Here is a 24,904-nt window from a genome sequence, read left to right as displayed (position 1 = left end):
ATTAAACATACACTATGTAAATTATAGTAGTAAAAACAAAACATAAAACGTTGGTATTACATAAATTTAGATTACATTGATGAAGATGATAATTTTGTCGAACTTTAAAAGTTTGACATATAATCAAAAAATAATTTTATGAAAACGTTCCTCAGAATAAACAACTAATGTATGTTCGTAGTTTTTTCTTTCTGTTAAGGTGAATAAAATATTTCAAATGCTGTATTTTGCTATACAGGACCAGTAAATGCTGTCAATACAGCATAATGCTGTACATCTGGTCACATAAGACTACAGACAACCCAGCTTCAGGGAGTCAGGTGATAAGGATTTTTAGAATGTGAAGAGTGGTTTTAACGGCAATACATGCATACCAATGAGTGGGAGGGAAGTGAACTTGATGCCAGATATTGTCAAAAAGAGAGAATTCTAGATTTGGCATTCTCTGGCATGGAATATTAGATGGCAGAAAGACATAAGTACCATCCTTGCAGCAGAAAAATCATATCATAATGGCACAGTTTAAATGGACAGCCAAGATGTGCTGTACTTCTTGTACTTGATATTTGAGGTTCAGTCAAACAGGTGTCTGCTCCATAAGTGGTAGTGTATATAATTTGTGTGTGTGTTTATGCTAGTTAATATTGGTGAGGTGAATGAAGAAATGATTTGTTGTCTTTTATTAATATGTTTTAACCACAATGATGCAAATTTTTTGTTTTTCTTTCCTTGGTTTGATTTTAGTGAATATCTTCATGAATAAGATACTTTCTTAGTTGTTCATACAGAGAACATCCACTTTTATAGTTGTAATGTGGCCTCTACAATGTAGAGGCACATTATGAAAAGACTTGTTGTGCACCTGATCAGAAAGCATCCTGATCATTACCATGGTTTGATTGCATGTGTTTTCTGGCAGTCAGCCTGCTGAACTGCTTAATTGCTGTACTCTTGAATGAAGGAGGATTTTGAATCTCCACAATATATTTGGCATGCCCTTGAAGAGTATTCTCACTCACACTATTTAAAAAAGAGGATGGATAGTTGCATCCCCATTACCCTAAACATTAAAGATACCAAGAAATTTTATACTTGGTTTTAATCCTTTACCCAAGGAAGCAAATCAAATATATAATTTCTTGGTATCTTTAATGTATAATAGAACCAAGGTAAAAACTCTCAACCTCTCTCTCTCTCTCTCTCATCCATAGATTTTTATTAATAAGGTCTTTCCCCTTTTGACTACTTGTATATAAGATATGACTTCTGCATTACTTCAACATTGGTATCTCTCCTGGATCTGGCTCCCACTGATGAGACCTCAATAAAGGTCAAAACCGGTCTGGGTCATGACTTTCCCATTATGCATGCATTTTACACATCCAAAAGGGTGTGTGCTTTGCAATATTTAATGAAATTCCATATAGGAGCAGCTCCGGTAAACTTCGTTAACAAAATTCAGATAACAAGATGTGAGGCTATTAGAGCACAGAAGCATAGGGTGAAAGAAATGATCGTAGTGGCCAGAACGAATAATTTAAAAGGTGAAAAATTTGCTATGAGAGAGGACTTGAAAGAATTACTAGAGGTAGCAAAAGAAAAGAGTGAGAGAGTTAAGATAGTGAGTCTGTTGCTGTAGTATGACAGAGATGAGTTGAGAAGGAGGGCCATAATTGCAAATGACTCTATGCATAGGTTATGCAGGAGGAGTGGTGTGGAGTTTGTGGAGCAAGTTTGACAGGCAAAAAAGGACTTATATAAGAAAGATGGTTTGCATCTGAATGGATTTGGTGTTCGGAGACTGGAAAAATTGTTGCTGAATGAATGAGGATTTGAAAGGAGATAAAATGGAAATGATAGAAGACCTGAATGAATTGTTTGAGGTAGCAAAAGAAAAGAGTGAGAGAGTTAGAATGATTAGTCTTTTGCCACGGTATGACAGTGAAATGTTTAAAAGGAGGGCTATAATTGCAAATGACTTTATGCGTGGGTTATGTATGACGAGTGGTGTGGAATTTGTGGATGTGTGGAGTGAGTTTGATGGGCGAAAGGATCTATATAAGATGGATGGCTTGCATTTGAATGGTTACGGTGTAAGAAGACTTGAGAAAGTGTTGCTGAATGTAGTGGATGTGCAAATTCAGGGAAACTAGATTTGTTGGGGGGGGGGGAGTAGAGATACAGTCCTTATGGGGGCAGTTGAATGTAAGAATGAATATAATATGCCAGAGCAAATAAGGACAACAAATCTGAGTGGGATAGTTAATATAAGGCATCAAGGTAGGGTTGGGGCTAATGGGGGTCTTAAATTCATGTACACTAATACTAGGAGTATTAGGAACAAGAAGGAAGAGTTTTTGGCCATGGTTGGCACTTCCAGACCACAGGTTATAGGTATTAGTGAAACATGGCTGACTGTAGATGATATAACTAGTGGGATTGAATGTGATGGGTATAGTGTGTTCAGGAATGACAGAGAGAATAAAATGGGGGGAGGAGTATTGTTGATGATAGCTGATGAGCTCCAGCCAAGGAGAATAGAAGTTGAATTGCAGGATAGAGAAAAGAGCACATTTGAGGCCATTTGGTGTGAGATTGTGGCTAGCAGAACTAAATATACAATTGGGTGCTGCTATAGACCAGGTGATGGAAAAGATGGTGGTGACAGTATGCACAAGCAAATAGAAGAAATGGGTGGAAGGAGGGTGATTATTATGGGAGATTTCAACTATGGTCGCATTGATTGGAGTGAGGAGAGGACACACGGGAGGAAGGAACTGGATTTTATGCGGTTATTAAGGGATAACTATTTGCGACAGCATGTAATGGAAAATACTAGGGGTCAGAGAGTGCTTGACCTAGTAATTACATCTGAGGATTTGGCTGTAACAAATATGACCACATTGCCACCAATCGGTGAGAGTGATCATAGGGTCTTATCTTGGGAGGTGGCTACAGGTGTAGAATTTTCAATTAAGACAGGGTACATGTGGAATTATCGGGCTGGAAAGTATGACAAGCTTATTAGTTTGATTGGTTCAGTGCCATGGCATGTACAACTGCAAGGACTAGAAGTTGATAGTGCATGGGAGGTAGTTAAGAAGTGCTTGCTTGCATGAAGCAATGGCTGACTGTATACCTAGAGTCCGGATAATAAATCAAGTAGGGGTTAAATGGATGATTAACACCATTAAGCTTGAGTTGCAAAAAAAGAAACAACTATGGAGGGAATTTAAGGGGAAGGGTGACCGGCAGGCACATGAACGGTATAAAGCACAGGCCAGAAGGGTGACGAGTGTGGTAAGAAAAGCAAAAAAGGATTACGAAAGAACATTGGCCATGCAGGCTAAAGAGAATCCTAAACAGTTTTTTAGATATGTAGCAAGTAAAAGGAAAAATGTACATGGCAGATTGATTTTAAAGAATGCCGATGGTAGGGAGGTAACTGAATCAGTTGAGATAGTTGAGTTACTGAGTGAGCACTTTGCAAAAGTATATCATCCAGGTGGTGACATTGCAGAAACGAATAAACCAGTAGATTATACGGGAATTGTGGTTAATGAAGTGGAGGTGAGTAGTCTATTGCATAACCTCAATGTCAATACATCTGTGGGATTGGATGGTATACCAGCTCGTGTTGTACGAGAAGCAGCTAAAGAATTGTCAGTACCCTTGACCATTTTGTTTAATTTGAGTCTCGGGTCTGGATTAGTCCCGAGCGGGTGGAAAGAGGGGAAAATAGTTCCACTGCATAAAGGTGGTTCCAAGACTGCTGTAGTAAATTACCGACCGATTAGCATATCAGGAATCATTGTCAAGGTCTTAGAGAAAATAGTCAAGAGGAAAATACAAGATTGGATAGAAGAAAATGGGATACTGTATCGGGGACAGCATGGTTTTGTGAAGGGTAGGTCATGCCTCAGTAACTTGCTCACGTATTATAACACAGTGACGGCTGAACTGGATAAGGGTAATGGGTTTACGGTGATTCTACTGGACCTTGCCAAGGCCTTTGACAGGATTCCACATGGAATTCTAATCAGTAAATTGCAGCATATGGGAATGGACATAGGGTTGGTGAGATGGATAGGAGGGTGGTTGACGGAGAGATATCAGAGAGTGGTTTACTCGGGAGTAGAGTCCACAAGACGGCCTGTGACTAGTGGTGTACCACAAGGATCTGTTCTTGGACCACTGCTGTTTAATTTGTTCATAAATGATATAGGAAATGATCTGAGAGGAACAGTTCATTTGTTTGCGGATGATGCGAAGTTGGGTAGGGCAATAGTGAATGCAGATGACGTCAAAATTTTGCAGGATGATTTGGATAGATTGGAGGTCTGGGCAAAGGAGAATGGATGTCAGTTTAATGTGGCAAAATGTAAGGTTATGCATTTTGGGGTGAAAAGATTGGCGGCAGTTTACTGCATTGGTGGAACCGTGCTCCAGGAAATTGATGAGGCACGAGATTTAGGAGTGTTGGTAGATAAGGAATTGAAATTTAGGGGACACATTGCAAAAGTGACCAAAACAGCTCATCAAATCACTTGGTTGCTGAAGAATACGATGACAAGCAGAGACAAGCAGGTTATTGTTCCTCTGTATCGAGCCTTGATAAGACCCCATCTAGACTACTGTGCTCAGATTTGGTCACCTAGGTTTCTTCTTGATGGGGAGGAGGTGGAGAGGATCCAGAGGCGAGTGACCAAGATGATAGCAGGTCTGTGGAATGAACCGTATGAGAACAGGTTGAGGATTTGTGGGTTGCAAAAATTGGTTGATAGGCGGAGGAGTGGAGATATGATTGAGACATTCAAATTACTGAAGGGTTTCTATAAAATTAATTCAGAAGATATTTTTGAGAACAGGGCTGGTTGTGGGAGGACTAGGGGACATCCATGGAAACTGGGCAAAAGTGTGGTTAGTAAAGGTGTTAGAGCTGGGTTCTTTACTTTTAGAGTAGTGAATGAGTGGAATGCGCTCCCTGAGTCTGTGGTGGATGCTGTGACAGTGAATGAGTTTAAGGCGAGGTATGACAGATACTGTATGAATGTCAAATAGTTGTGATGAATATGATTTGGGGCCTCCCTCGATGAGTCCAATGACTCCCTGGAGTTTCCCGTAATAATAGTAATAGTAATAATGAAGTGAAAATGGATGTTCAGAATCAGGGAAACTAGAGCCTTTAGGGGAAGGAGGGGGGACTTGAGTAGATATGCAGACATCAGTGAGACAGTACAAAGGATAACAAACCAGAATGGGATAGTTTGCATAAGGTGTCAAGATAGAGGTGGGACTAGGGAGCTTCTGCACTTTATGTACACTAATGCCAGGAGTATTAGGAACAAGGAGGAGGAATTTTTGTCCTTAGTTGGCTCTTCCTGGCCACAGGTTATTGGCATTAGTGAGACATGGCTAACAGAAGATGATATAGTTTGTGGGATAGAATGTGAAGGGTCTAGTGTGTTTAGGAAAGACAGAAAAGAATGAGGGGGGGGGAGTGTTATTGATGATAGCTGATGAACTGAAGCCAAAGAGAAGTTCAACTGCAGGATAGTGAAAATAGCACATTTGAGGCTATCTGGTGTGAGATTGAGGCCCAGCAGAACAAAATATACAGTTGGATGCTGCTATAGACCAGGCGATGGAATAGACGATGGAGATAGTATACATAGGCAAATAGACTCAATGAGTGGAGAACTGGTAATTATTAAGGGGGAATTTCAACTATGATAACATTGATTGGAAGGAGGAGGGGACACATGGGAGGAAGAAAATGGATTTTATGCAGTTACTGAGGGATAACTACCTGAGATAGCATGTAATAGAATATACTAGGGATTCGAGAGTGCTCGATCCAATAATTGCATCTGAGAATTTGACTGTAACAAATATGACCATGTTGCTAACAATTGGTGAGAGTGATAAGGTTTTGACCTGGGAGGTGGCTAAATGTGTGGAATTTTCAATTAAGATAGGGTATGTGTGGAATTACTGGGCTGGTAAGTATGACAAACTTATGAGATTGCTTAGATTGGTGCCATGGCATATAAAACTGCATGGGCTGGATCTTGATAGTGCACATGGGAAGTGATAAAGGAGCATTTGAGGGAGGTAATGGCTGACTGCATACCTAGAGTCCAAAGAGTAAATCAAGCGGGAGTTAAATGGATGAATAACACCATTAAGCTTGAGCTGCAAAAAAAGAAACAATTGTGGAGGGAATTTAAGGAGAAAGGTGACCCGCAGGCACATGAACAGTGCAAAGCACAGGCCAGAAGGATAACTAGTGTGGTAAGAAAAGCAAAAGTAGATTATGAAAGGAAATTAGCTACGTAAGCTAAAGAGAATCCCAAACAGTTCTTTCGATTTGCTGCAAGTAAAAGAAAAAATGTATACGGCAGAATGATTTTAAGGAATGCCGATGGTAGGGAGGTAACTTGAATCAGTTGAAATAGTAGAATTACTAAGCGAACACTTTGCAAGAGTATATCATCTAGGCAGTAATATTGCAGGAATGAGGGAACCTTATATGGGAATTGAGGTGAATGAAATGGAGGTTAGTATATTACAGAACCTTTCAGGTGCAAACTTTGTTTGCTTACACTTGCATAAAGGATTAAAATAAATTTATTATAGCCTAACCAAGTGGAAAATAAACTTCCAATATCTTTCTCTAAATCCAGAGTAATTTAATAATAAGGTGTTACACCTTTTGGCAACTAACTTGTATAAGTAAATATGACCTCTCCATTACTTCTGCCTTAGTATCACCACTTCTGGGTCTGGCTCCCACTGACGAGACCTCAGTAAAGGTCAAAACTGGTCTGGGTAGTGGCCCTTCCCTTAATGCATAGCACTATGTCTGCAAGGCGAAGTGCTTTGCATTATTGGAGATACTGAGACAAGGAGTGATGAGAGCTTGGTCCACCTTTACTACGAGTTGCCTTAGTCCTGAAGTTACTTCAGGTGCAAACTTTGTTTGCTTACACTTGCATAAAGGATTAAACTAAATTTATTATAAAAAGCTTCCAATAATGTGAATACATCTATGGGATCGGATGGTATACCAGCTCGAGTCGTACATGAAATGGCAAAGGAATTGTCAGTGCCCTTGACTATATTGTTTATTTTAAGTCTCAGCTCTGGGTTAGTCCCGAGAGGGTGGAAAGAGGAGGAAATAGTTTCAATGCATAAAGGAGGGTCCAAGACTGCTGTTGCAAATTACCGATCGATCAACATATCAGGAGTCGTCGTCAATGTTTTGGAGAAATTAGTCGAGAACAAAATACAGGAATGGATAGATGGAAATGGGATACTGTATGGCTGGGCAGCATGGTTTGGTGAAGGGTAGATCATGCCTCAGTAACTTGCTCATGTTTTATAGTACAGTGATGGCTGAACTGGATAAGGGTAATGGTTTGCAGTGATTCTACTGGACTTTGCTAAGGCCTTTGACAGGATACTACATGGAATTCTAATCAATAAACTTTAGCACATGAGGATGGATATAGGGTTGGTGAGATGGATAGGAGGGTAGTTGATGGAGAGATATCAGCGGGTAGTTGATGGAGAGATATCAGAGGGTAGTTTATTCAAGAGTAGAGTCCAAAAGAAGGTCTGTGATTCGTGGTTTGCCACAGGGTTCTGTTCTTGGACCACTGCTATTTAATTCGTTTATTAATGATATAGGAAAGGGTCTGAGAGGAAGTGTTCATTTATTTGCCAATGATGCAAATCTGGGTGGAGCAAATAGTGAATGCACATGATATCAAAATTTTGCAGGATGATTTGGATAGATTTGCAGACTGAGCTAAGGAAAATTGATGTCACTTTAATGTAGCAAAGTGTAAGGTTATCAGCATTATACCACATTGGTGGAACTGTACTCCAGGAAATTGACAAAGCCAAAGATTTGGGAGTGTTGGTGGATAGGCAGTTGAAATTTAGGGGGCACATAGCAAAAGTGGGTAAATCAGCTCATCAGATCACTTGGTTACTGAAGAATACTTTAACGAGTCCGTATGTTGAGGCTTAAGTGCTGAACTTCAACACTTAAACATGAATATTTTAACGAGCAGAGACAAGCAGGTTATTGTTCCTCTTTATCGAGCCTTGATAAGCCCCCATCTTGACTATTGTGCCCAGATCTGGGTGCCAGGGTTTCTTCTTGATGGGGAGGAGGTAGAGAGGATCCAGAGGTGAGTGAATAAATATGATAGCTAGTCTATGGAATCAACCTTACGAGAACAGGTTGAAGATCTGTGGGTTACAGAAATTGGTTGATAGGTGGAAAAGGGGTGATATGATTGAGACATTCATATTACTGAGGGATTTTTACAAGATTAATTCAGAGGAAATTTTTCAGAACAGGTCTGGTGGTGGGAGAACTAGGGGCCATCCATGGATACTGAGCAAGTGTGTAATTAGCAAGGGTGTTAGAACTAGGTTTTTTACTTGGAGAGTGGTGAATGAGTGGAATAAGCTGCCAGAGTATGTTGTGGTGTCATGACTGTGAATGAGTTCAAAGCAAAGTATGATTGATACTGTGCAAATGCTGAATAGTTCTTGATGAGTCTAAGGACTCCTTGGAGTTTCCCATAATAATAATAACGATAATAAAGATTTGTTCTTGTTAGGTACATGTCAGCATGAATGCTTTTAGTTGACAGCTGCACTTGAACTAAAACAGACACTTGAAGTGCCTGTTTTATTGCATATTTTGCAAGTGTGGCATTTAGTGGTTTCATCATTGTATACAGCTTAAAGGAAATGTTGCTCAACTGAAGACTCACTAAAAAAAATTTTTTTTTAGTAATTATCTTATCATAGCTTGAGATTTTTTTATAGGGATGTATGCAGCTATTATTAACCATTAAGGAAGTTGATTGAAGACGGTCATAAAAATGGTGTATTTTGTAATGGCGTTCTTGTTTAGTGAACCATTGTTCATTAAACAAATTGTTCAAATAAAAGTTGTTTAATTTATAAGTTGTGTTAAAATAAACAGAGATCTGGAATGAAGTGAGAGAAAATGTGTAATAGATATGAGCGATTTGAGATTATTACAGTTGAACCACAGTTCATTTTTAAAATGTATACTGTATTATATACATAAAAGAAAATTAGCAAAGCAGATAGGAAATGGGTGATCATTATGGGTAATTTTAATTATAGCAATATAGATTGGGATGACAAGATAACGACCGAAAGTAAAGAAAATGAGTCTCTTGAGTTTTTGAGAGACAACTACCTTAGGCAGTATGTAACAGAGGGCACACAAGGATTGAGGGTCTTGGATTTGATCATCTCATTAGAGGATGATTCAAAGGAGAAAACCCAATAAGAAGTAAAATAGTGATAGATAATAAAATACTAGAACAAGTAAACACTTTCAGATACTTGGGATTTGATCTATCATACGAAGAAGAAAAAGACATAGACACTAAAATATCAAACTTTGTCAAAGTAAATGGCATAATAAATAGTATATTTAAGCCATCTCTGGTACAAAAACACACTAGAATCAGACTATATAATGTCTTGTCAAAACCAACTCTACTATACGGAAGCGAAACATGGACCATGAAAAGAAAAGATGAAAAACGAATTCAAACAGCAGAAATGAAGTACCTCAGAAAAACAGCTGGATATGCCAAGTGGGACCACGAAACAAATGAAGAAATCTTATAATCCCTAAAAATCAAACCAATTAATTACTACATAAGACAGTATAAACAAAAATGGCTAGAACATTTAAATCGAATGGACAACAGCAGACTACCAAAAATATTATACAGATACAAAATAAGTGGAAAAAGAAGAATCGGAAGACCAAGAAAGAGATGGCATGAGACCGGAACAGGCCACATGGCCTATATTCCATGATAGGAAGAAGAAGAAGAAGATTAGAGGATGATATTATAAATGCAGTGTCAAATCTCCCTCCAGTTGGTGAGTGAACATGAAGTGATTACCTGGGTGGTTGCCAACCATGTGAGGACTTCACTGAGGAAATATATGTGAAACTACAAGGCTGGTGATTATGAGAAGCTCAGGAGATGCTTGCAGCTATAGCATGGAATGAGGAGTTGGGTGGAAAGAAGATAAATGCTGCTTGGGTGATATTCACGAACTATGTAGTAGAAGCAATGTCTAAATGTATACCAAAGGTCAGAAGGTTAAATAAGATAGGTGTGAAATAGATGAATGAAAAGATGAATCATGTACTACAGAGCAAAAGGCATTATGGAGGCAACAAAAGACGAATACAAAGAACAGGCAAGGAATGTAACTCAGTTGGTAAGGGTAGCAAAAGTTCAGTATGAGCAGCAGTTAACTAATGAAGTAAAAATCATAGGAAATTCTTTCAATGTGTAGCCACTAAAAACAAAAACAAACAAACAAAAAAGAATAATTATGGTAGGATGCCATTGATTGGAGAAAATGTTATAAGGACAACTGCTGCAGAGGATATAGTTGAGATGATATTAAGCAGTTCATAAAGGCCTTTCATCCTTGCGAATGTGACATGAGAGCTGTGGATGATGAGGACTGACTGTGAATGAGGAAGAGGTCTATGGGGTTTTAAACAAACTTGATGTTAATAAGACTATGGGACTTGATGATATATCGCGGCATGTTGTGAAGGAATATACCAGGAAGTTGACATATGCCTTGACGTGTTTGTTAAATATGAATCTTACATTGGGTTAAGTTCCAAAGGAGTGGAAGGGAAGTAAGATTGCACTGCTTGATAAAGGCGGTGACAGAATTCAAGCATCAAATTATAGGCCAATCTGTGTGTCAGGTGTTATGGTTAAGGTATTGGAAAGGCTGGTGAGAATCAGAATCGAGAATTGGTTTGACAACAATGGTATTATCTTTGATGCACAGCATGAATTTGCTAAAGGGAGGTCATGTTTTAGTAATATACTTACTTATTGCAATAAATTGACAACAGCATGTATTATTTTGTATACTTAGACTTTGCAAAGGCTTTTTACTGCTGATAAGTTGATAGTCAAACTACAGCAGATGGGGTTGGATATTACACTAGGCCATTGTATTGGAAATTGGCTGTGTGATAGGTATCAACAAGTTGTGTATTGGGGGAGCAGTATTCTAGAAGAGGAAAGCCCTTAGTGGCGTGCCTCAGAGGTCTGTTTTAGGACCATTGCTGCTTAGCCTGTATGTTAATTATATTGGGGAAGATTTGAATGGGGATATACAGTTGTTTGCAGATAATGCAAAGTTGGGATGAGCTATGAAGAGTATAGCAGATGTTGTAGCCTTACAAGAAGACTTGAATAGACTGAATGAATGGGCATGGGAGCTGGGGGGGGGAATGCCAGTTCAATGTTGCAAAATGTAAGGTGTTAAAATTTGGAAGGTCCAGAGACATAATTGACCAAAATAGTTGTTGATCTCTGGAATGTTAAATATGAAGAATGATTGAGACTATGCACCATTTGCAGAATCTAGTGGATAGGAGGAAAAGGGACAGTATGATAGAGACATATAAATTGGTAAGTGGTTGTTATAGGATTAACATTGAAGATGTTTTTCATAAAATGGTGGGAGATGTGGGGAGGACCTCTTGTTCATCCTTGTATAAGGAGAGTGTGAGCAAAGGAGTGAGAAGCAGGTTTTTTGCATGGAGAGTTGTGAATGATTTAGAATGCATTGCCTGAGAGTGTGGTGTCTGCAGAGAATTTGAATGTGTGTTAAGACACTGTATGATGAGCTGTATGTATGACAAAAGCAACCTCCTAGATGAGTCTGTGACTTTACGGGGTCTTAGAGTAATAATAATATTATTTTGTATTTTTTTCAAAATGTTTGCACCATGTTTAGTGATAAAAATAAGCCAATGTTAACTAAACTTGAGATAGTGTGGCAAATTTTAATAATTCCAAAAACACAGTTTCAAGATAAAAGAATCTAAAAAATCTAAATCAATAAAAAAAAAATTATTATTATCATCATCTAACCTCCATGGAGTCAAAGACTCATCATGTGAGGTACACACTATTACATACAATGCTCATCCAACTGTCCTTAAACTGATTCAATGTGTCTACATTCACAACACTCAGGCAATGCATTCCACTCATCAGCCACTCTCCATGCAAAGAACATGCTCACACCCTCCTTATACAGTTTCCAGCAATGGCCTATTATTCTACCCTCCTCCCTCCCATTGTATGAAAAATCTTTTCCATGTCAACCTGATAACAACCACTGACTAGCTTGTATGTGTCAATCATACCTCCCCCCTTCCTCCTATTCACGAGGCTTTGCAACTTACATTCAATCTGTCCTCATACTCCACATTCCAAAGACCACTAACAACCTTTGTGAATCTTATCTGAACCCTTTCCAACATATCCTCGTCACCATAAAAATCCAGTGACCAAATCTGTGCACAATAATCCATATGAGGCCTGATATGTTTCTAATCATTCACAATGGCATCATAACCTCTATTTTTGATGTCAGGATCCTCTGCATCTTCACCATTATCCGATGTGACATAATCACAAGTTGTGCAATGTGGCCCTTGAATTTCAGGTCCTTGTCCCCCATCTCTCATCTCCTCTACTTTTTTAAAGTTTACCCACCAAGTATATACTTTATTTGGTAAGTATCATTGCTTACCAAATCTCAAAACCTTATACTTTGCAACATTGAACTTGATAGTTCCACTTACCTGCCCATTTATGCAATCTGTTCAAGTCCTACTGTAAGGCCATAACATCTACTTGACTCTGTATTGCTCTCCAGTTTTGTATCACCTGCAAATAGCTGCATATCACTAGTTAAACCCATCCCAATATCATTAATATACAAATTGAACAACAATGGCCCAAATCTGACCCCTGCCATACACCACTAGTGACCTTCCTCTTTTGGGATACTGTACCTCCTTATATAACTTTCTGATACCTATCTGACAGCCAGTCACTGATCCAACTCAGAAGTCTGTTATCCAATCCCATCTGTTTCAATTTATTTAACAGTTAGTTGTGTAGCAGTCTATCAAAAGCTTTTGCAAAATCCAAGTACATCACTGTATATGCATTTCCTCTATCCAAGGTATTTGTCACCTTGTTATGGTACATAAGTTAGTAAAACATGATCTCCATTTAACAAACTTATGCTGATAACCACAGAGAATACAGGCAGCCCTCAGTTTATGATGGTTCAATTTACACTGATTCACAATAACGCCGGACCTGCGTGTGCTTTCTTACTGTAGTGTGGTCTGACTGAGAAACGATGCTAGCAGGTACTCTAGTGTTTGAGTGTTTACCGAGCTACGACGACATATATGTATCAAACCTAGTTTTACTGTTGAATCTATCTAATTGTTCTATTTAATTTTTTTACATACATACGCATTTAAATTGATAAAGTACGTAATTACATACCATGTCTGAATAAAAGAAGTGCAGAAAGTTAGCGGAACTTTGTGTTAAGAAGGCACGGAAATCAATCACACTTGAAAAGAAGATGGAGGTGATTCGAAGAATGGAAGATGGGCAGATGCGTTCTAATGTCTGTAGAAGTATGAACTTATCTCCATTGACTGTTACTACAATTATGAAAAATGCAGATAGAATAAAACAGTCTGCGCAACAATCTACGGCAGTGCTAAATGCAAAACATGTAAGTTATAGCAGGGGTAAACTTCATGAAAAAATAGAAAAATTATTATCATTATGGGTGGATGACTTGAATCAGAAAAACATTCCCCTGATGCAGGCCATTATAACTGAGAAAGCAAAAACAATTTTTGAGGATCTTAAAAAGACAGATGGAGGCGAAGAAACATTTTTAGGAAGCAAAGGTTGGTTCATGAGATTTAAGTCTCGAAGTAAGTGCCATAGTGTCAAATTATGTGGTGAGGCGGCAAGTGCAGATGTTGCAGTAGCAGCTGCTTTTCCTAAAGAATTTCAAGACTGTGTAGAACAAGGAAGTTATCCTCCTGATCTCATTTTTAATGCTGATGAGACTGTGCTCTACTGGAAAAAATTGTCATCATGCACCTTCATTTCCTGTGAAGAACTTTCTGCTCCAGGTTTTAAAGCTGCAAAAGATAGACTTACACTTTTGTTGGGTGCAAATGTCTCCGGAACTTTGAAGCTTAAACCAATGTTGGTGTACCATTCACAGACACCACATGCCTTCAAGAGTCTAAAAGCCATGCTGCCAGTCTATTGGAAATGGAACAAGAAAGCTTGGGTTACACAAGATGCTTTTATAGATTGGACACGGTAGGACAAAAATAATTTACACAAATTATTTTTGTCCTACCGTGCTTCGCTTCTGTAAAGAAAATGATTTGCCAGTCAAGGCATTGCTTCTCTTGGATAATATCCCTGGACATCCTCAAAACCTTGCTGAAGTAAGAACACCATTGAATGTCAAGGTTGTTTACATGCCTCCAAACACAACATGGCTTTTGCAACCGATGGATCAGGGATTATATCAATCTTCAAAGCCTATCACCTCCGTATAACATTTATGGAAATGATAAGAGTCTTATACACTTCATGAAAAACTATTAAAGTCTACTGGCGGTCATTCGATATTTTGAAGGGCATTAGCAACATTGAGGCAGCTTGGAACGAAGTGTCATCAAAGTGTTTAAAAGGAGCATGGCGAAAACTTCTTCCAGCATTTAGGCACGATTTCAAGGAATTAGAGCAAGAGGAGAATGTTATTGAAGACTTTACCAAGCTTGCGCGAGAGGTGGGATTGGACAATATTACAGCTGAAGATGTGACAGAACTCTTAGAGAGCCATGGTAAACCATGGTAACCCCTGTGCCAGGATGATATGCAAAATCATGAAGCGGTCTACATTTTATTAGAGCTGTTGTGTTTGTATGCAAATGCTAGAAGTGTAAGAAACAAGGCAGATGAAATGGTTGCACTAATTGAGTCTTTTCACCCAAAAATTGTTGGATGAAAGGGTATGATGAAAGGGTATGATGTGTTTCATGAAGATAGAAGGGGTAAAAAGGGAGGGGAATGATAGTGATAATGAAATGTATGATCAAATTAGTCAAGCAAATAAGAAAAGAGTGATCATTATGGGCAATTTTAATTATGGCAATATAGACTGGAATGATGGGATATAACTGGAAGTAAAGAAAATTAGTTTCTTGAGTTTTTGAGGGATAACTACCTCAGACAGAGGGCACGCAAGGATTGAGGGTCTTGGATTTGGTCATCCCATCAGAGGATGTTATTATAAATGAAGTCAAATCACCCACCAATTGGTGAGAGTGACCATGAGGTGATTACCTGGGTGGTTGTCAGCAGTGTGAGGACCTCTGTGAGAAAAGGGTATGGGGGTGATTATGAAGAACTCAGGAGACAGCTTGCTGGTGTAGCATGGAATGAGGAGTTAGCTGGAAAAGAGATCAATGCAGCTTGGGGGATTTTCAAGAACTATTTAGTAGATGCAATGTCTAAATGTATTCCAAGGGTGAGAAGGTTAAATAAGGTAGGTGTGAAAGGGATGAATAAAGAGATTAAGTATGTGATACAGAGAAAAAGGGCATTATGGAGGCAGAATAAGAGAAGTGGAATAACCAATTCCATGAGGATTACAAAGACCAGGCAAGGCTGGTGACTTGTTTGGTAAGGGTAGCAAAAGTGAGGTATGAACAGCAGTTAGCTAATGAAGCCAAAAAGAATCCTAAGGATTCTTTTGATATGCAGCCAGCAAAAGAAAGAATGATTATGGAAGGATACATTGATTGGAGAAAATGGTATAAAGACAGCTGTTGCAGAAGATGTGATGGAGATACTTAATGACCAGTTCATAAAGGTCTTTCAATGTTGTGAATGTGACTTCATGGAGATATTGAGAACATTTGATGATGGGGAGGAGAGACTGACTGTAAGTAATTAAGAGGTGTATGGGGAGTTGAGCAAACTAGATGTTAATAAGGCTGTGGGACTTGATAATATATCACCATGTATTCTGAAGGAATATGCCATGGAATTGACGCCGGCATTGACATTTTTTTTTAATACGAGTCTTCTGGGTCAAGTTCCTAAGGAGTGAAGATTGTGCCATTTCATGAAGGAGGTGATAGAACTCAAGCATCAAATATAGGCCTATCTGTGTTTCAGGTGTTGTGGTTAAATTGTTGGAGAAGCTTGTGAGAACTAGGATCCAGAATTGGGTTGACAACAATGGTATTATCTTTGATGGATAGCATGGATTTGCTAAAGGGAGGTCATGTTTTACTAATCTACTTATTACAATAAGGTGACCGCTTCCTTGGACAGAGGAGAAGGATACACAGTAATATACTTAAGATTTCGCAAAGGCTTTTGATAAATTACCGCATGATAAGTTGATAGTCAAACTATAGTGGATGGGGTTGATATTAGATTAGTGCATTAGATTGGAGACTGACTATCTGATAGGTATCAACAAGTTGTGTATGGGGGAGAGATATCCAGGAATAGGAAAGTCACTAGTGGTGTGCCTGAGGGGTCTGTTTTAGAGCCATTACTGTTTAACTTGTATATTAATTATATTGCTGAAGATTTGGATGGAGATATTCAGTTGTTTGCAGATGATGCAAAGTTGGGATGAACCATGAAGAATAGAGATGTTGTGGCCTTACAAGAAGACTTGAATAAATTGAGTGATTGGGCATGGGAACGGGGATGGGAGTTCAATGTTGCAAAATGTAAGGTTTTAAAATTTGGGAAACAAAGATGGGATGCAGAATTTATGCTTAGTGAGGATATATATTGTCAGAGGTAGAGCTAATAAGAGATCTGGGGGTGATGATGGATAAGGATCTGAAATTTAGGGGACACAGCCAAAATTGTGAAGACAACACAAAGGCTTCTGGGAATGATGCGGAGGACACTGTCTTGTAGAAGTAGGGAGATTCTTGTTCCATTGTATAAGGCTTTGATTAGGCCACACATGGACTGTTGTGCCCAGATTTGATCACCTGGTTTTCAGAAGGATGAAGAAATGTTGGAAAGGATCCAGAGGTGACTGACTAAGGTAGTTTCTAACCTCTGGAATGCCGAATATGAGGAAAGATTGAGAAGATGCAATTTGAAGAGTCTGTTGGACACGAGGAAAAAGGGAGATTTGATAGAGACCTACAAGTTATTAAGGGGTTGTTATAGGATCAGTTGGAGAGGTTCTACAAAAAATAGTGGGAGATCAGGGGAGAACCAGAGGTCATCCCTGGAAACTGTATAAAGAGGATGTAAGTAGGGGAGTGAGAAGCAGGTTTTTTCATGTAGAGTTGTGAATGATTGGAATGCCTTGCCTGAGAGTGTGGTATCTGCAGAGAATTTGAGCATGGTATGATGAGCTGTGTGTATGATAAAAGGACCTCCCAGATGAGTCTTTGACTCCATGGGGTCTTGGGTAATCATACACACAGCTCATCAGTGAGGATATATATTGATGTTAGGATATATATATATATATATTGATTGAGGATATAGATGATATATATATTATGTTTTGCAAAATGAATAAACATTCATCAATTTGTTTTGTTTATCCATCAATATGCACGTTGGAAATTTGTTATTTCTCTGTAGTTATTTTGACATATCCATAATGATGAGTTTCATAATAATAATATTAATTAGTTATTAATAAATAATGAGGTTCCATTTCTAGTATATCATATTTTGTATTGTAATATAATCAGTTATTTTATTTGATTTTTATTTTTTAAATATTAAATTAATGTGATTTTGAAGTAACATTAATGGAATGTTTCTGTATATAAAATACATATAAATACATATTTTAGGTGAACATGAATATGGTAAGAGATGAACTTAAAGATGTATACAATTACTGCGAAAGGCAAATAGATGGCTGCAAATTGGTTGCTTGCGTGCCAGCGATGGTGAGAGTAGATATTATGTAAGTAAATGCTTTTGTTTTGTTTTTATTAACATACATACATACATTTTTTATTAATATACATGCAATTGTGTGTTGTGTATGTAAATGAATTTATACGACTTAATTTTTAAAATATGTTATTAAGCTAATTTATTTTGACACATCAAGTGTAAAAAAGAGATCCAGAAAGATTCTGGATTATGCAATGTTCAGTTAAGATGTCATTTAAGGTCCTTAATGACACCTTAACACTAATAAAAAAAACTTTTTACCTCTGAAATCTTAGTTCTCTTTTCCTTTGCCATCCATTCTGGTTATTTTTCTTGGAAGACGAAAATTTACAAACAGATAGAGGGATCCAATATCAGTCCCCCCCCATCACTCCCCTCTTGCCAATTTTTACATGGAATATTTTGAAAAACAAGTCATAGACTCAGCCTCTCTCAAACCTTCTATCTAGCTAAGATATGTAGATGATGTGTTCTCTGTTTGGCCTCATGGCCCAGACACATTAGATTCCTTCCTCAGTCACCTCAATAGTCTACATTCAAGAATCCAGTTTACTTGGAAAAGAAAATGAACTATTGTTATTTTCCTTTTCCATCATTTACCCTTCTTAGATACCTTATTAACATGCCTTCCTAACGGTAACCTTTCATTCACTGTATATAGAAAACCCACTCACACAGGCAGATATCCATTCACAGACTTGGATGTAGACCACCTCCTCTCTTAACAATATGGCATTATTTAAAACTCAAACCAATAGAGCCCATAATCTTTGTTCCAGTGGAACCTCTCTTTCGACCAAACCCAACCACATACACACCTTCCTTTCCAATGACTACAGTGATTACAGAATTAAAAATATAATCAGTTCCTCCCCAATTTCTTACCCATTGCTTCAGAAGGATTTGAGGAATGCCATCACCATCCCCTACATCCGTGGCACATCAGAAAAAATAGCCAGGTCTTTAAAAAAGTGCAACCTCTACACAGCTTTTAAGCCCCGCAGGAAACTTGCTATCTTATCCGTTCTACCATATATCAGCTCCCTTTCTCAGTGCCTGGATTATATAAAGTAACCTGGTCCTGCAAGCTGACTTACTTCAGACAGATAGGTAGATCAGTGACCATCTGTTTAGAAGAACACAAATCATGCATTAATATTCTTTTCAAGGTTGATACCAATTGCTAGGGTTGCATTGTATGGGGTTAAACCATACAATGCAACCAAGCTTCAAACCATCTCAGAAGCTGTCTTGTTTCCTATTATTTACCAAGAACAATTTACCACCTCTCTCCTTGCCAGTCTATCCAGTGTCCTTCATGTTTGGCTTCATTATTTTGGATAGACTGTATTTTCGAAATATAACTCTGGCTTTGCTTTCCATGCCACTGACACAGTTCTTTGGAATCACACCAAGATTTTCATTCCAGTGGATTCAAATTTGATCACCTGTTCCTTGAAAGATATGGAACCTCATGACATTATCTGAATCTCAGCTGACTGACTATATATACCAGTTTCAAAGTGATTGCCATTAACTGTTTTTTTTTTTTTTTAAAATACTAATTAGATTCTACAATAAAGAGCCAAAAGGCTTTTTTTTTTTTTTTGGTGACGTAAATTATTTAATTAAGGGGATAATAAATCCCTCATTGTTTCAAAGCCGAATAAGAAACTCGAAGATTGAAATATAAGAGTTTCATGCCGAAGAACGTCCGGCAAGTTCATGCGTAAGTCAACGTCTGGTGGTACAACACTAGGTTCATTGTTTCAAAGCCGAATAAGAAACTCAAAGCTCGAAATCTAAGAGTTTCATGCCGAAGAACGTCAGGCAAGTCCAAGTAAGTCAATGCCTAGTGTTGTACCACCAAGCGTTGACTACCGCTTGGACTTGCCAGATGTTCTTCGGCGTGAAACTCTTGGATTTTGATCTTCGAGTTTTTTATTCGGCTTTGAAACAATGAGGGATTTATTATCCCCTTAATTAAATACTAATTAGATTATTTAATTTTTAGTTACAGAAACCAAAACCATACAGCTTGTTCCTTTGAACTCTAACAGGCAATTATCCTGTAAGCTTCAGCTCTGACTGAGACATAAGTTAGTAAGCACATGCTCTTTGGCTCATAACTTGATTTACGTTTTGAATGTAATTTACTGATTTTCTCTTCTCTCCTTGATGATGTCTGTGTTACACTGGCTGAAGTATATTGGAGTTGTAATAAATTATTTATTTTTCGATACGTGTTCTCTGTGTAAATGGTTAACGATATACCACACTGTGTATATTGTTAATAAATATCAGCATTTTTGATAGATGCCTGGAAGGAGAGAGGTGGTAATTTGCTCTTGGTGAATAGTAGCAAGCAAGACAGCTTCTGAGCTGGTTTGAAAGACGTGTATAGATCGTACACATACCAGTCCTGAATAAGAAGCCTTTATGCAGATATATGTAAATGTCACTTATGCAGCATATATGCAAAATACTTGGTCATGTGTGTCACCACATGTTCCAGGCCGCTATTTGAGAAAGCTACTGGTCAGTAATTGTCAATAGTGTTTATCACAATGGGAAAAACAAAGGATCTTTCAGCGTTCAATAAAGAGCTTATTGTGAGTGCCCACCTGTCTGGAGCCATGATTTTGAAAGCAGCAGAGATGACTGGTTTCTCAAAAGGTGAGATATCCTGGGTGTTTAATTAATCAATGGAAAAATAATCCACATTGCTTGTTTAAGAGGCATAACTGTAGCCCTAAGACAGTCTGTCAGGACAAGATCACTGTTGTCTGAGAAGGCTTATACTGACAGACTTCCTGTGTTCAGCAATTGGCTGAAGCATTTAATGAAATCTGTTCACAACCCATATCTCACCAAACTATGCACAAGGAATTGAAGAGGATTGGTATTGGCAGTTGCATACAGAACCCACTGATTTCTGCAGAACCAGAAAGTTTGTCTACAGTGGTTTTGGGAACACTATGATTGGATGCTGGAAGATGGGAAAAAAAGCATGGTCCCAACAAGTCAAGGTACATCTCGTTCTATACCAACAATAGGCAGAGAATTTGACAGAGCCTTATGAAGCAATGAATCCAGCTTGCTTTACAAATACAACTCAAGGTTCTGGAGGTAGTGTCATGGTGTAGGTCACGTTCTTTTGGTACAGAATGGGTCCCTTGATATTGCTGGAAGGTTGGATGCCCTCCAAGGAATATCTGACATTGCCAATTAAGTCCATGCTGTAATATTAACTTTTTATTCAGCTGGTGACAGTTGTTTCATGGATGACAATGCTACTGTCCATTGTGCAAGAATTGCTCAGCAGTGGTTCAGCGAGCATGACAGCAACTTCCACCAGATATCTTCCCTATCCACCAGAAAGCCCTGATCTGAACCCCTCATTCAGAATGCGACATGTTAGAAAAACAGATCTGGAAGCAAAGTCCTCTTCTGTGAAATCTGAGCCTGTTGGAGGACTGTCTGGTTAACACCCAGTATGTTGTAGATGTAAATGCAATCCAACACCTTATGGAAATCTATGTCAAACCACATATTTGTTGTAATTCGAGATAAAGGAGGTCCATCACAGTATTAAATAAAAGCTTCTAATTCAGTAGCCGATATGTTTACTTGTGAGGAATCCATGCTATTTGTTCATACATTCCTTTAACCTTTAAGGTAAGGGTATGGAAATTCTTTTCACATCAGATTGTTGTCTGGATGAGAGACAGTAACTGTTGATAATTTTTTAGATATACTTTCATTATAACTCATCAGAATGAATTTTATTTTATTTATTTCATCCAACAGAATGAAATAAAGGCTTTCTATAAACAGAAAATTTAATGCTCCCTGTAGGATTACAGGGAGCAAAAACGGAGATTATTAAGGTATCCAAAAAAGAAGACTTGTTGGATTGACATTCAACAGTGAATTTCATACAAGAGTATAAGGAGGTTATTTATCCAGAAGTTGTAATTCTGATTAACCTATAGTGTGCTGAGCATGCACTTAACAAAAAAGTAAAATAAGTTAAAAAAAATTATTGTCCCATGTACAATCATGGAATGCTAGCACTATTGAGAAGTTATGAATTCATTATGCCTGTCTGCCACATCTCTCTCTCTATGGTCTTCTTAAATCCAAGTTGACTATCCACTGTACTGTATAGTGGACTGTATTGGCTCTACTGCTTGTCATCTTGCCAGACATCTTTCTAATCTCTGAAACCTCACTGGTCATGCTAGCTCTTATATTAAAAACAGCATTGACTTCCAAAACAAACAAACAAACAAAAATTAAAGATCTGTCTCTCTGGGATAATGAAATAATGGTTTCCTTTGATGTAGTTTTTTTTATTCAACAACATACCACTTCAAGAGTCTGTATTTAGTTATTACAAGCTGATTTCCCTGATGGCATTGCAAATCTGTTTAAATTCACTATCAATGTAGGCTATTTTACATGGCGGAATAATTTGTTCTAACAGATTGAAGGAACAGCAACAGGCATTTCTGTCTCACCATCTTTAGCTGATTGTTTATGGATTATCTGGAAAATCAACTTTTCCATACCATCCCCCAACTTCATATCTGGCTTTGTTTGGTTGATATCTTCACAATTTGATACTACTCAAAGAAAGAATTACTACAATTTTTGGTTGAAATGAACTCCTTATGCCCTTGTATCAAATTCACCATTGAACATGAATAAAACAATCTTCCTCTTTTTTGGATACATTAATAATTTATAGCTTTACAGTTAGCATGGAATTTTCTGTTTATAGAAAACCATCCATTAGTAGCAGATGCATCCATTCGTCTTCATGCTATCATTTATCACAAAGATAGGTATACATGTACACAGAGTTCATGCTATCTACTCTTCTGATTCCTTTCTGTTAGACTAAATAAATAAAATAAAAATTACTGTGGTGAATTATGGTTATAATAAAACTACCATCCAGAAAATTATTCACAGTTATTGTCCTTCATCTAGACTACAATCTGACATCAAAAGTTTTAATACCCTACCTTAAAGGAATGTCTGAACAATGGATTCTTTGCAAGTATGACTACAATCTATATATATATATATATATATATATATATACTTCCTTCAAACCATCTCAGAAGCTGTCTTCTTGTCTATCACCTACCATGGACAAATTACCACCTCTGTCCTTGCCAGGTATCTATCAAGTGTTCTGTTCCTGCTGGCTTTGTTACTTTGGACAGCCTGGCCATTCTGCAAAGACTAGAATCCAAGAACATTTGGACCACATTGCATTTTCAACATTTGATAAGTATGGTCTTGCTTCCCATGCCATTGATGCTAGCCACAGAGTTCTTTAGAACCAGACCAACATTCTGCATTCCAGCAGATTCAGATTTGATCATCTGTTCTTTAAAACAAATGAAACCTGGTAATATTGTCTGAATCTTAACTGTTCATTAAATATTAATTAGATTATTTAGTTTTTAGATAACTAATTTGTTCTTTTGACCTCTATCCTGAATCATGTGATTCATGTTTTGAACGTAGTTAACCTATCTCTTCTCTCCCTGATGATGTCCATGTTACATTGGATGAAGTATATTGGGGTTCTTAATAACTTCTATATTTTCTTACACATGTATTTAGCCATGTAAGTTTATCACATAATTGGATATCAAACATTGGTGAGGTCCAGTCAGTTAGCAGATCCTTTACCTTTATGTTGGCAGTCCTGGATATATCTTCCAGCCAGCAGACATTAAAACAGACTGGAGGAAACTGTGTAGGAGTAAACCGAGGTAGAAAGGAACTAAGATGTGTGGAATCAAGAGGAGAGGCCAAGCTCTGTGGTACCCAACACTGTAGGGTAGTTTCATCAAATCGCATAATGCAATCACTTTACTTTTTGGAGTTGGAAGAATGAAGTAGCTTTAAAACATCTTTGGCTTTCAGAGCAAAGACCCAGTTTCCACTTTCCCATTTCTTTGAGCATTAAAAAAAATATTTTTTATGTGACCCACAACAAAAGTTTGTAAACCTGCTATTGTACATTGGGGTACTAATGTACAATAGTAGGTTTACAAACTTTTTTTAAAAATAGTTTGTAATTTTTAAAAATTTAAAAAGTAAATTTTAAAATTTAAAATAAAATTTTAAAATTAATTAAAAGTTTTTTAAACTTTTATTTACATTTTTAAGAATATCATAATAATAATAAAAAAAGACAATCATCTAATACCTTTTATTCTCTTATAGGGAGTACACAAGGCCTTTTTTAATCCTATATAGCTTTTGGAGGCTGAGTGGGCAGTTCAGTCTCCACTAGTAGCCAATCACAGATAGCTGGCCTATGACTACCACTAATTATAAGCATTAACCGATGAAGAGATGGGGAAAAAAAACAAGTGCTGCCATCTCTTGGTATCTAACCCTAACTTATTTTTTTTTTTGCATAATCTGGAAACTGTTCTAGAAACCAAACATGGAAGTTTTTCATGCCACTACAGGCCTCCAGTAATTGGAGCAGTGATCTTGCACTGAACAAAGGAATTCATCTTCCATCTAAAGATAATCACAAACATCTGTGCCCAAGGCAGAAGTCTTAACTCACAGCTTGTTGGTTGGAGAGGAGATATGCTAACCACGTGGCCAACCTTGCCAGTAATCAGTATGAGTGATGTTTCAGTTATAGAATTACAGAAAGACCAACATTTCTTCTTTTAAAAAGATTATTCCACAGACTGCTGGCTTGATAATTTACTGGATTAGATCCAATGGCATTGCTTTAGGAGTTTTTCCAGTCATTTGGTGGATGATCTTGCTTCTCCCGTTCTGCCAGGAGAGAGTACTCTGATCCTGAAGTTTGGTCTCAGTAACAAGGAAACTAAATTAAAATAGTTTCTTTGGTAGAGTAGGATATGATGTATATTAATTCAAAGTGTGAGCAACTTGTATCCATAGTGAGTGTGCATCTTGTC

General features: G+C 37.7%; 1 protein-coding gene across 1 annotated transcript in view; it reads left to right on the top strand.

Annotated features, from left to right (window-relative positions):
• LOC150099921 (uncharacterized) overlaps positions 1-24,904 on the top strand; it is a 121,981-nt gene that overhangs the window by 5,494 nt on the left and 91,583 nt on the right. Inside the window, exon 2 of the mRNA XM_090402414.1 lies at positions 17,822-17,937. Coding sequence (XP_090258540.1) covers positions 17,828-17,937 — 110 coding nt within the window. The 5' untranslated portion in view covers positions 17,822-17,827. The remainder of the gene's footprint in view (positions 1-17,821; positions 17,938-24,904) is intronic.

The sequence above is a fragment of the Typopeltis vanoorti genome, chromosome 13 (genome assembly GCF_054136105.1).
Source record: "Typopeltis vanoorti isolate ZY-2024b chromosome 13, IOZ_Tvanoo_1.0, whole genome shotgun sequence".
Lineage (NCBI taxonomy): Eukaryota > Metazoa > Arthropoda > Arachnida > Uropygi > Thelyphonidae > Typopeltis > Typopeltis vanoorti.
The sequence above is the reverse complement of the archived record's forward strand: the minus strand, read 5'-3'. Positions and strand labels throughout refer to the sequence as shown.